We start from the raw sequence: 13,829 nt of genomic DNA, 5'->3' as shown, positions 1-13,829 counted from the left end.
GGGTTTGAGTGTGTGAACTATACTGAATGAGTGTAGACCAGGGTTTGAGTGTGTGAACTATACTGAATGAGTGTAGACCAGGGTTTGAGTGTGTGAACTATGCTGAATGAGTGTAGACCAGGGTTTAAGAGTGTGTGAACTATGCTGAATGAGTGTAGACCAGGGTTTAAGAGTGTGTGAACTATGCTGAATGAGTGTAGACCAGGGTTTAATAGAGTGTGAACTATGCTGAATGAGTGTAGACCAGGGGTTAAGAGTGTGTGAACTATGCTGAATTAGTGTAGACCAGGGGTTAAGAGTGTGTAGACCAGGGGTTAAGAGTGTGTGAACTATACTGAATGAGTGTAGACCAGGGTTTAAGAGTGTGTGAACTATGCTGAATGAGTGTAGACCAGGGGTTAAGAGTGTGTGAACTATTCTGAATGAGTGTCGACCAGGGGTTAAGAGTGTGTGAACTATACTGAATGAGTGTCGACCAGGGGTTAAGGGTGTGTGAACTATGCTGAATGAGTGTCGACCAGGGTTTCCCAAACTCAGTCCTCTGGACCCCAAGTGGTGCATGTTTTAGTTTTTGACTTAGCAAAACAAGAAAACAAAAAAACATTCAAGGGCCATTTTCTCAAAAGTGAGGTTACAAGTTTATCAACTTTCAAAGCAGAATGACTTTCCTATTGTTCAACTCTAGTGTGTGATATACCATTTTCTAGCTCTGAGTCTCTACTTTTATCCAATGTGAAAACCACAATTTCAAATGTTGCTTCATAAGATCGAGCTGAGCAGTCGGGTGGTGCCGGGAATCAAACCCACTATCCTGCTGTTGTAAGTAGGGCTGTGGCGATACAAGTATCGCAATATTTCTTCCATAGCAACAATACAAACAAGTAGACCAAACTCTTTTGGTCCTTTAAAAACCTGCTGTATGTAAAATATTGTGTGCTATAGCTTGGGAAATAAATTGGACTGGATGACAACACAATGATGTTTGTTTCCAACGTCAGGACTGTTTTCCTAAAGAAGTTACATCCGCTTCGTGTTTTGTTTCCTTGCCACGATACTAAGGAGTATGGTGATACTGGTGTCGTCCCGGCACAAGTTGCAAGAGCCTTGCTCTAACAATTGAGCTACAGTAGACCTCATTCATTATCTTCACCAATCAACTTCACCCACCATATTAGGTTCTTAATGCTTTGCTCTTTTCTCTTTTCTATTGAAGGAGAAAAATGCACTGGATGACTCTGCAGACCTTTTGTACGAAGTGGAGCTGGAGAGCGAGATGCTACAGGTAATAGTCTAGATGTCAGAGAGAACGATGGATTTCCCCTCTTACGATACATTATCCTTACAGATGTTATCCAAACCTCTCTCTCATCAGTCAGTATGCCCATTCTCAATAAGCTAGTTTTACACATTCAAGCACATCTGAGGTGTGGATTTCTCTCATTAACCTTCTTATAGCAGGCCTGGGTCAAAATATGTCAAAAATGTGAGTTTATTAGTTTGATTTGTATAAAATATGTCAAACCCATGAGTTTGTTAGCTTGTTTTTTTGTTTGCCTTGTACAATTGAACCAATGGATGTATTTATGTTCTGCTTTTATTTAACTAGGTAAGTTATTGAACATATTATATTTTACAATAACTACCTGACAATGGATTAGTCCCGAAAGTACGAGCTCCAAACTAAATCAAGTACGTATTGTATTTTCAAGTGTACAAAAGTATATGTGACATAAGCATTTGCCCCAGGTCTGCTATTGGTTAAGAACCAGTGCCTTGTGTGATGATGTGGTTTGGATGTTTCTCACCTCAGTGTGTGGAGGAAGTGGAGAGGTTGACTCAACAGAAACAACCCCAACCTGAGGAAATGCCCTCTGGCCCTGGCAATGAGGAGGATGACATAGAGGAGCTGGAGGAAGAAGAAGAATTTGGTACTGATGGAGCTAATTCTTAGCTGTTTTAGGTTTCAAAGATTGTTGTGGAGAAATACTAATGGACTGACTGACAAATAGACAGCCTTATTAGAATGTATTGTGTGTAAAATGAGGATGCTCTCAGTCTACTGTGTGTTGATTGAAGTAGAGGGATGGTACATTTTAATCAAAGGAGCTAATAATAGCTATCATTTTCTGCTGTAGGCAGTGGTAATAGTGGTAAACCTTTACACGAATCCCATGACCTATATAGCCAGCATTATAATTAAATAATGCTCTACTCTGTTAAAAATCAATACCAACACAGAAACCTATTCAAAATCACATGTCAAGATAGATTTAAGCAATAAGGCCCAACCGGGTGTGTTATATGGCCAATATACCACGGCTAAGGACTGTTCTTACGTACGACGCAACGCGGAGTGCCTGGACACAGCCCTTAGCCGTGACATATTGGCTATATACCACAAACTACTTATTAATCCAATTCCCTCTAGGAGTTTGGCTCGTTGCCAACAGCAGGGTTTTAGAATAGCAGTTTAGGATTAATCTCCAGCTTTGTGTACTCGGGCAGATGTTAACCTCCAGTGTCAAATGTACTCAGGCAGATGTGAGTGTATTTCTGTGTCAGTCTATTGAGGCCTCTTTCCCGCTCTCCACATGCAGATCCATCTCTTCCAGAGCCACTCCCTGAACAAATCAAATGTCTAAAGATGTATTTTGGACATAGTCGCTTCAAGCCGTAAGTCAACCCCTCCCCCCCATATGTTCATATTATAATTTCTCCTTTCTGTCATTTGTACATGAAAGACAAATCCCCTCTGTTTCAGAGTACAATGGAAAGTAATTCACTCTGTTCTGAAGGAGAGGCGAGATAACCTTGTTGTCATGGCAACAGGTAAGTTCCACCCCCCACTCGCCATCGTGTTAAGTTAATTATGATTGACTAAGTCATCACGGTAATATGAGCATCCATATGGATGGCATCGTATAGTTCCAATAATAACGTTTCGTTCGTAAATGAATATTCCCCGACGATGTACATAAAAAATGATTGGGCTTTCATCCTTTTGTTCAAATCTGATGTATTTGCACTTATACTACTGCTATTGCACTGCCACCTAGTGGATGGTTTCTTTATGACTCTGAAATCTCTATGCACATTCCTCAATGCACATGATTTAATCAGACCTATATGACAAGTAGTGTAAGATAGTTCTGCTGCGGGATATTCAAGGGTACTGCAAATACATTTGTAGTTAGAGTCACACAGAAAACTCACAAAAGCTCTGAGGAAGGTCGTGTGGTCGATCCGTAAAGCTTAATAAAGAACAGTGTTTCTTAGTTTTAATCATTTTATTCAACTGCTACTGTGCACCTGCAAAAAAGATAGCTCAGATGTGCGAGTGCCTTTTTGAATTATAGTTACAGATGACAACATCCTTTAATTAGTATGTGACAGAAACAGGCTGAATGAGTATAGTCACGAACCGGCTCGTAACAGAAAGGGAGACAACGCAGAGATCAAGGGATAACAAAAAAAAATAATTCTTAACTAAAGTAAACTATATTTGAATTAACAATGGTGTGTAGTTGCGTGCAAAGATGGTAATAATATGGAGCCAAAATAAACAAACCACAAAATGCCACAACCAAATCAACATGCATTGTGTTTGCATGGAGAGAGTCTCCTCAATGAATGGGGGGGAAAGGTGTATTTATCCCCGGGACACACCTGGGCTTGGGTGTGTTTCGCTGACGACCCTCCCGGCTCCGCCTACCAACATCATATTAAGGAAAACAAGAGCAAAGAGAAATAAATTATGTAGACAGAGTGGGAGGGTCATCACAGTATAGTTAAAGAAAATATGCTATCACTTATTCAACTAACTATTTTCTGTAATGGAACATCTTGGGTTAGTAGGTGAGATATGCAACGTGATGTAAAATCAGTGAGGATGTCAGCCATTGGTATTCTACTAGCTAAACTGAAGTCTATGTCTCCCTGAAGGGTATGGGAAAAGCCTGTGCTTCCAGTTCCCCCCAGTGTACTGTGTTGGCGTCAGCATTGTTATCTGTCCTCTCATCGCTCTCATGGAGGACCAAGTGCTCCAGCTCGAGTGAGTAGCAACATTTTAGCACCAGTAACCTTTTAAAAATACCAATGTCATCTTCTACTTTTAACATATTTTGATTGTCATACGCCATTAATATAAATAATCACATGAGTTTGATTGCTTGTTTTTCCCCATATATATTGAAAAATGTGAAAATGACATGTTTTTGCAGGAATAGAAGTATCTGGTAAGCATTAGAGCTCATCCATGTTGATATTCTTCTGAGTGAAACAACATGTCGTTTTGGGTTATAGGTGACACCTAGTCAGCCAGGGGTGCGTTCAGCAGAACATAAAGTTGTGCAATGTGCAGATAGAAAAACAGCATGTAGAACAAACACCCCTCTAACATGTAGAATAAGGAACCATGTCGGCTCTATTCATGATATTTCTATCTGCAACGTTCCACAACCTGAACCCTTTCCAGGTGGGATCATGGTGATGTTCCCCTGCAACAACGTAGCATTTTCTATTTATTTTCCAGAATGTCCAACATTCCAGCTTGTTTTCTTGGCTCTGCTCAGACCAAAAATGTTTTAGCCGGCTTGAAACAGTAAGCTCCTTTTCAAAACAAATAAATCATGTGATATGTGCCTAAAGGGACGTTTACATGCACCCTCTCCTCTGTTCTGTCATGATGTGTAATATACTCATTTTACACTTTTTACAGTCAAGGGGCATTGTAGCCTGAGTGCTGGTCTGTTTGTGCTATCATGTCAACTCCTTGTCATGCCAGTGACAATGAGCAATGAATTTGGCCAGAGCAAACAGATCTGGGACCAGGCTACCAATGTCATAAGTCAGCTCCCAGGCACACAATGTACCGAGTTTACTAGCTGTATGGACTGTAAAATTGATCAATTAAAGTGGCAATATGTAACTTCTTGGGTGACTCAAATTCACATAGAAATGTAAGTTATAGATCTATCATTTTACTTGAAAGCAAATGTAAGAGGTAGATATGTTCTAGGTGCACTATTTCTATGCTTCCAGTTCTTAAGTTTTGTTTTTGCCTCTTTTTGTACACCAGCTGAAACAACCATATGTTTGGTTATTAAATATATTTCAGTGGTTTGGATGGTACAATGATAGTATAGACAATCTTATTTTGTCACAAACTGAAATGAGGCAAACTTAGTTTTAGCAACCAGGAAATAGCGGTGCGATTTCTGCATAGTGTTACTTTAAGACTAAACAACATCTAGCAGGACTGTGGAACTGGAAAGCCTGAGTTTTGCACCCCTGTTATAAGTAAAGCCTGCTTATGTACCAACTAGGCAGAAAATAACATTACCTTATTCTGTCTTTAGGGGGCAATACAGAGTTGTATACATGACCCCAGAATACTGCTCAAGCAATGTATCTCTACTCGAACAGCTCGATAGAAGTATAGGTGAGTGAACTCTAGGTCCCAGTTCATGACTTTCTTTTAAATATATCTCCATATACATTTATACAGATATATCCCATTGTATTTGTATACATTTAACAGTGAGAATATAGCTGGTGTAGGAACTGTTTCCCAAAAACATCTTTAGAACAAAGATTATCTTAAGTTCATTGGTAGGCAATGGACAAACAATAATTTAACTCTAAAGATGATCTTTATGTTTTGGGGAAAAATAACTATTTTGGGTTATCTCTGCATTCTGCTGTGCTTGTCCTGCAGGAATCTCTTTGATAGCGGTGGATGAGGCTCATTGTATCTCTGAGTGGGGCCATGACTTCAGAGGTGCATACAGGAGTCTGGGAAACCTGAAGAGAAGTCTACCTAACGTAAGAATATTAGTCTCTCATTGCATACATCATTCGGTGATGCCAAAGAAAAATGTCCATCCTGAATGGACAATAAAGTTTTATTCTATTCTATCAGACCGCCATCATCTTAAACAATATATTATCAATTAGATCCTCCGTCATAATTCTTATGTAGTCATGTCATAATGAGGACATAACAGATGTTGCATAACAGGTCAGCTACATACTATGTATCATGGACAGTTGGCAAACGCTGACATCCTTCTTATGTGCAGGACTTACGATGGTGTCAAGTGAAGTTTTACCAGGATTGTGAATGACTGTGTTGCGTGTTCAGTTTCCCATTGACTGTGTTGCATGTTCAGTTTCCCATTGACTGTGTTCCGTGTTCAGTTTCCCATTGACTGTGTTCCGTGTTCAGTTTCCCATTGACTGTGTTCCGTGTTCAGTTTCCCATTGACTGTGTTCCGTGTTCAGGTTCCCATTGACTGTGTCCCGTGTTCAGGTTCCCATTGACTGTGTCCCGTGTTCAGGTTCCCATTGACTGTGTCCCGTGTTCAGGTTCCCATTGACTGTGTTGCGTGTTCAGGTTCCCATTGACTGTGTTGCTGTGTGACTGTGTTCCGTGTTGTTCCCATTGAGGTTCCCATTGACTGTGTTCCGTGTTCAGTTTCCCATTGACTGTGTTCCTGTTGTTGCGTGTTCAGGTTCCCATTGTCAGGTTCCCATTGACTGTGTTGCGTGTTCAGGTTCCCATTGACTGTGTTGCGTGTTCAGGTTCCCATTGACTGTGTTCCGTGTTCAGGTTCCCATTGACTGTGTTCCGTGTTCAGGTTCCCATTGACTGTGTTCTGTGTTCAGGTTCCCATCGTGGCGCTGACTGCCACTGCAAGCCCATCCATCAGGGAGGACATAGTGAAGAGTCTGAACCTGGAGCAACCCATCGTCACCTGCACCTCCTTCGACCGGCCCAACCTCTACCTGGACGTCAAACGCAAGTCTGGGGGCGTGTTTCAGGACCTGAATGGCTTCCTGAAGAAGACCACTGGGTAGGCCTATATATTAATTGCTTATAGGTCAACATATATTTAGGTCCATATACTGAATGAAGGTTAATCAAATATTTCAGTAGACCTAGTTATATGATGTTGGTTTTTAATACAGTATATGTCATGTATAAATGCTTTTGGGAATATTGGTGAATATGGAGCCAGCTTTTATCATAGTAATGATAATAATATCCATGTTTTATTTGTATAGGAAAAGATGACATCGAATGTCTTTGAGCAGATGCAGGATATAAAAATGTATTCGGTAGATGATACTCGGCACAATCCTCCCACAACGCTTCGACCAATTAGATCAAAATTGCTTTTTTTGTGTGTCTCATTTGCTGTCGGCTATTTCAGGGGGGATTATGAGTTTGAAGGGTCCTCTATTGTGTACTGCCCCTCGAGGAAAGAGGCTGAGCGTGTGACCTCCACCCTGACCTCGCTGGGTGTCACGTGTGGTGTATACCATGCTGGTCTGGGCATCAAGCAGAGGAGGGAGACCCAGCATCGCTTCATGAGGGACGAAATCCAGGTGTGCTTTTAAATCTTTAAGAAACAAAATATATTTAAAATTAAATCCAGGTGGGTTAGATTTATTGCTATACTGTGTAGAGATTGATAGTAGCAAAATATATTCCACATTTAGTTTAATTAGTCTATTCTTTCCAAATATAAATCAGTTTGTGGTTCTTTGCAAATTCTATACAGGCACGAAAACACATTAAAACATTGTCCACCTCTGTATGCAAGCATACTTATATGTTTTTGTTAATTGTTTTCAGTGTATTGTGGCTACAGTTGCTTTTGGAATGGGGATCAATAAGGCCGACATCAGGAAGGTGATCCATTATGGAGCCCCTAAGGAGATGGAATCTTACTACCAGGAGATTGGACGTGCTGGGAGAGACGGACTTCCAAGTGCCTGCCACGTCCTGTGGGCACCAGCAGATCTAAAATTAAACAGGTCACTCTTTTTTGTGATTATGTTGTGAGAATGTAAATATATATATATATATATATATATATATATATATATACGTTCATAAATGGTAGACAAGACAGTTATAATAAATAAATAATACTGTCTTGGCATGAAGCCTTCAGAGTTCATATTAGTGAAACCCAGACCTGAACTGAGTCTTGTTTTTGTTCTGTACAGGTTTCTCATCAACCAGGTAGCAAACAACAAATTCCGGGGCTACAAGCTCAAAATGATGGGCAAAATGGACTTGTATCTCAACTCATCCAAGTGCAGAAGGAAGTAAGTCTTGTTCCTGCTCAGTCTTGTTCCTGCTCAGTCTTGTTCCTGCTCAGTCTTGTTCCGTAATGAGTGATACATGTTTTAGGTACATATAGTATATTGTGTCAATAGCTACCTGTATTCAAAGTATTGCTTCACATTTCATTTCTCTTTAGGCTGATCCTCTCCCACTTTGAAGACAAACAGCTTCGAAAGGTGACCTCGGGCATCATGGGAACTGACCAGTGCTGTGACAACTGCCGATCTGGGTGGGTGTTTTGCCAGCAATTTTCTATTCTGTTCTATGTAAAATAACATCCACGTGTTATTTTAGCTCCACATGACATGCACTGTTTACTGTGTTCTGTTTCCACCATCTTTGGGTTCTTTTAGACCAGGGCTGCCCAATCCTTTTCCTGGAGATCTACTGTCCTGTAGGTTTTCACTCCAACCCTCTTCCTGGAGATCTACTGTCCTGTAGGTTTTCACTCCAACCCTCTTCCTGGAGATCTACTGTCCTGTGGGTTTTCACTCCAACCCTCTTCCCGGAGATCTACTGTCCTGTGGGTTTTCACTCCAACCCTCTTCCCGGAGATTTACTGTCCTGTGGGATTTCAGTCCAACCCTAATTTAACACACCTGATTCTACTAATTAGCTGCTCAACAAGACCTTAACTAGCTGAATCAGATATGCTAAATTAGGGTTGGACTGAAAACCTACAGGACAGTAGATCTCCAGGAAGAGGGTTGGGCAGCCCTGTTTAAGATCATCCATTGGGAATGTGTGTGTTTTCAGGGCGGTGAACAGAGTCGGTGTAAATGACACAGTGGACGGTGGGCGTCAGGATTACGGTGTGTTGGCATTCCAGCTGATGGGAGCCGTCAGTGCTATGGGGGAGCGATTCGGCTCCTCAGCCCCCATCCTGTTCCTCCGTGGATCAGTGAGTTTGAGAGTTTTGGGCTGGGTCATGTTCATTAGGGCATACTGGAACAAAACAGAAAAATGAAAAGTATTGTGTCCAGGTTGTCCCACTCTGTTTCCGTTAGTCTACTAGGTGCCTAATGAACTTGACCTTGTTCTTCTTCTTACAGTACTCTCAAAGGGTTCCTGAGAAGTACCGGTGCCACCCTCTGTTTGGAGCTGGGAAGAGTGTCTCTGAGCCCTGCTGGAAAGCCCTGGCACGGGAGCTGGTGAATGAGGAATACCTGAAGGAAGCCACCGGCACTAGCAAGTTCTGTGTCCTCTGTAAAATCACCCCCAAGGTACGACATAACATATCACAACAACACAACATATATCACAACCATAATATATTACAACATAACACTACATACAGTGCATTCGGAAAGTATTCAGACCCCTTCCCCTTTTCCATATTTTGTTACATTTGTTACAGCCTTATTCCAAAATGGATTAAAACATATTTTTCTCTCAATCTACACACAATACCCCATTTTGACAGTGAGAACAGGTTTTTAGACATTTTTGCAAATAAAAAACAGATACCTTATTTACGTGACTGATGACCCTTTGCTATGAGACTCGAAATTGAGCTCAGGTGCATCCTGTTTCCATTGATCATCCTTGAGATGTTTCTACAACTTGATTGGAGTCCAGCTGTGGTAAATTCAATTGATTGGACATGATTTGGAAAGGCACACACCTGTCTATATAAAGTTCCCACCGTTAACAGTGCATGTCAGAGCAAAAACCAAGCCGTGAGGTCGAAGGAATTGTCCGTAGAGCTCTGAGACAGGATTGTATCGAGGCACAGATCTGGGGAAGGGTACCAAAAAAGGTCTACAACATTGAAGGTCCCCAAGAACACAGTGGCCTCCATATTTTTTTTTAATAGAATACGTTTGGAACCACCAAGACTCTTCCTAGAGCTGACAGCCCTGCCAAACTGAGCAATCGGGGGAGAAGGGCCTTGGTCAGGGAGGTGACCAAGAACCCGATGGTCACTCTAACAGAGCTCTAGAGGTCCTCTGTGATGGGAGAACCTTCCAGAAGGGCAACCATCTCTGCAGCATTCCACCAATCAGGCCTTTATGGAAGAGAGGCCAGACGGCAGCCACTCCTCAGTAAAAGGCACATGACAGCCCGCTTGGAGTTTGCTAAAAGGCACCAAAGGAAAGCAAGATTGAACTCTTTGGCCTGACTGCCAAGCGTCACATCTCGAGGAAACCTGGCACCATCCCTATGGTGAAGCATGGTGGTGGCAGCATCATACTGTGGGGATGTTTTTCAGCGGCAGGGACTGGGAGACTAGTCAGGATCGAGGGAAAGAATGGAGTAAAGTACAGAGATCCTTGATGAAAACCTGCTCAGGATCTCGGACTGGGGCCATGGTTCACCTTCCAACAGGACAATGACCCTAAGCACACAGCCAAGACAAGGCAGGAGTGGCTTTGGGACAAGTCTCTGAATGTTCTTGAGTGGCCCAGCCAGAGCCCGGACTTGAATCCGATCGAACATCTCTGGAGAGACCTGAAAATAGCTGGGTAGTGACGCTCCCCATCCAACCTGACAGAGCTTGAGAGGATCTGCAGAGAGAAATGGGACAAACTCCCCAGATACAGGTGTGCCAAGGTTGTAGCGTCAAACACAAGAGGACTCGAGGCTGTAATCGCTGCCAAAGATGCTTCAACAAAGTACTGAGTAAAGGGTCTGAATACTTAAGTAAACTTGACATTTCAGCTTTTGCTTTGTCATTATGATCGAGTATTGTGTTCAGATTTAATACATTTTAGAATAACGTGGAAAAAGTCAAGGGGTCTGAAAACCACAACATAACACAACAGTATATTCTATACTACTGTCTCAGGACCGTTTCTCAGACTGGAATCAGTTATTTTGGATAACTGGTGGTAGTGTAAATATTATGTCTGACAGTTTGTTTTGTCTTTAAATCAACAATTGTCAATGTGTTTATGGCTGAAACATATTTCTAAGCATACTGCTTATAGAAATCAGGTGTAGTAAGCATGTTGGCTGTTCCTGAGGCGACCACTATGCGACCACTAGGCGACCACTTACTACAGCTTTCTCTATTATGTGTCTTATTCAGGGATGGGTTCAATTCCATTTCAATATATCATTCTTATTCAAAGGGGAGGTGGTGGCTGAGCCGAGCCCTGGATGAGAAACAGAGAACCCTCCTGCTCCAGTCGAGTGACCCTGACCTCAACACCTGGTCTGCACTAAGGTATACACTACGTAGTACACTACCACATTCTACTGCTACTTAGTGTGCACACTCATTAGAGAGAGAACACACTCATTAGAGAGAGAACACACTCATTAGAGAGAGAACACACTCATTAGAGAGAGAACACACTCATTAGAGAGAGAACACACTCATTAGAGAGAGAACACACTCATTAGGGAGAGAACACACTCATTAGGGAGAGAACACACTCATTAGAGAGAGAGGGAGAGAACACACTCATTAGAGAGAGAGGGAGAGAACACTCATTAGGGAGAGAACACACTCATTAGAGAGAGAGGGAGAGAACACTCATTAGGGAGAGAGGGAGAGAACACACTCATTAGGGAGAGAACACACTCATTAGGGAGAGAACACACTCATTAGAGAGAGAGGGAGAGAACACACTCATTAGGGAGAGAACACACTCATTAGAGAGAGAGGGAGAGAACACACTCATTAGGGAGAGAGGGAGAGAACACACTCATTAGGGAGAGAGGGAGAGAACACACTCATTAGGGAGAGAACATACTCATTAGAGAGAACACACTCATTAGAGAGAGAGGGAGAGAACACACTCATTAGGGAGAGAACACACTCATTAGGGAGAGAACACACTCATTAGGGAGAGAACACACTCATTAGGGAGAGAGGGAGAGAACACACTCATTAGGGAGAGAACACACTCATTAGAGAGGGAGAGAACACACTCATTAGGGAGAGAGGGAGAGAACACTCATTAGGGAGAGAGGGAGAGAACACACTCATTAGGGAGAGAACACACTCATTAGGGAGAGAACACACTCATTAGGGAGAGAACACACTCATTAGGGAGAGAACACACTCATTAGGGAGAGAACACACTCAAAAGGGAGAGAACACACTCATTAGGGAGAGAACACACTCATTAGGGAGAGAACACACTCATTAGGGAGAGAACACACTCATTAGAGAGAGAACACACTCATTAGAGAGAGAACACACTCATTAGGGAGAGAAGGAGAGAACACACTCATTAGAGAGAGGGGGAGAGAACACACTCATTAGAGAGCGAGGGAGAGAACACAAATGCCTTTCCATCAGGATGGCTTCGAGAGGCTCATCTGGGTCGTGTTCATTAGGGCACACCATAGTGAAACATTTTGCAAGACAACCAAAATGAGCATTCCTTATTGGACAAACAAACTCAGTTTCAGACAGTTTTCTTAAAATATGTGCATTGTGAACATAACATCCTCTTAGAGGAACGCCAATACCACCGTCCTCTTAGAGGAACGCCAATACCACCGTCCTCTTAGAGGAACGCCAATACCACCGAATACCACCGTCCTCTTAGAGGAACGCCAATACCCCCGTCCTCTTTCATGTTGCCAAAACGATCTATGACTCTAACATATAGTAGTTTACATTATTTTAGTTTGTTGTCCTAGGCCTAACTTACTTTCATGTGCAACAATGAGCCAGCTAGTTAACATTTGCCTACCATATCTAGCTACATATGCACAGTGTGATTTTTATGGTTGGGATCAGAATCGCCGGTACACCGAGTCCAAATCCCTATCTCCGTCCACGGCTAATTTAGGAGAGCCACCGGAGGACGTTTGTTACATTTCAATTACGTTTTGGTTTTGATGTAATGTGATTGGTGTATTGCCAATTCCAAACTGGTTTCCCTTCACACTTTTTCATTGTCACTCAGTTTAGCTCAACGCTTTTATTTAAAAAATGATCAAGGGGAGCCAAATTCTTGCTGAATTCCCTGGCTATTAAATTAAATTATGTGAGCGCCAAATTGTCATACTCTCTTTGACCAGACAGCATCAGATAGATGGGCTACACATACAGAGACAGAGGGGCGCTGTTTTGCTCTCTCTGATGCTTTCTCTGGTGAGATACATTCAGCCACATGCAAATTGAAGGACAATTCCTTCAATTTTTTTTGTTTGTTTTAATTTTCATGTCAAGATGTTTTTGGGAAGCTTGGCTTCCCTTGTCATACATGAAAACACGCCACTGGTCGCCATAATATTTGAATTGAGGAAGTTGGATCATAATCATTAGGATATTTTATCGATCCACAGTGGAAGACATCATAAATGCCCCCCCCCCCAGAAAGTGAACTTGTAATTTCTAAAAGTCTAGATCGATGTAATGCTGCTTTATAAACAGCAAGGGTTGCATTAATAAATAGGCTCAATAATTTTTTACTGTCGCACTTGGCGATGTTCAATTAGTTGTCGGCAAAACGTAGAAACAAAAGCATTCACTGTGAAAGTTGATACGTGTTGGCCCTTCGTATATACATGGTGCCATGAAAAAGTATTCGCCCCCGTTCTGATTTTCTCTATTTTTCATACTGAATGTTATCAGATCTTCAACCAAAACCTAGTATTAGATAAAGGAAACCTGAGTTTACAAATGTATTCATATATGTTACGCAACACCCAATTCCCCAATTGTGTGAAAAAGTTCATTGTTAGTGGGCCAAAATTCCTCCACAGCAATGTGAGAGATTTGATCAAC

At 41.9% G+C, this 13,829-nt stretch overlaps 1 protein-coding gene across 2 annotated transcripts in view; it reads left to right on the top strand.

Moving 5' to 3' along the window:
- LOC139408332 (WRN RecQ like helicase) overlaps positions 1-13,829 on the top strand; it is a 38,276-nt gene that overhangs the window by 5,736 nt on the left and 18,711 nt on the right. For both annotated transcript variants that reach the window (XM_071152086.1, XM_071152087.1), the window contains exons 10-25: positions 1,214-1,282; positions 1,811-1,928; positions 2,598-2,673; positions 2,762-2,829; positions 3,943-4,051; positions 4,532-4,600; positions 5,358-5,440; positions 5,717-5,823; positions 6,667-6,854; positions 7,215-7,389; positions 7,640-7,821; positions 8,017-8,118; positions 8,274-8,366; positions 8,894-9,038; positions 9,190-9,360; positions 11,212-11,306. In XM_071152086.1, coding sequence (XP_071008187.1) covers positions 1,214-1,282; positions 1,811-1,928; positions 2,598-2,673; positions 2,762-2,829; positions 3,943-4,051; positions 4,532-4,600; positions 5,358-5,440; positions 5,717-5,823; positions 6,667-6,854; positions 7,215-7,389; positions 7,640-7,821; positions 8,017-8,118; positions 8,274-8,366; positions 8,894-9,038; positions 9,190-9,360; positions 11,212-11,306 — 1,850 coding nt within the window. The remainder of the gene's footprint in view (positions 1-1,213; positions 1,283-1,810; positions 1,929-2,597; positions 2,674-2,761; positions 2,830-3,942; positions 4,052-4,531; positions 4,601-5,357; positions 5,441-5,716; positions 5,824-6,666; positions 6,855-7,214; positions 7,390-7,639; positions 7,822-8,016; positions 8,119-8,273; positions 8,367-8,893; positions 9,039-9,189; positions 9,361-11,211; positions 11,307-13,829) is intronic.

Source organism: Oncorhynchus clarkii, chromosome 5, assembly GCF_045791955.1.
Source record: "Oncorhynchus clarkii lewisi isolate Uvic-CL-2024 chromosome 5, UVic_Ocla_1.0, whole genome shotgun sequence".
NCBI classification, from domain to species: domain Eukaryota; kingdom Metazoa; phylum Chordata; class Actinopteri; order Salmoniformes; family Salmonidae; genus Oncorhynchus; species Oncorhynchus clarkii.
Note: the sequence above shows the minus strand (reverse complement) of the source record. Positions and strands in the feature narration are given on the sequence as shown.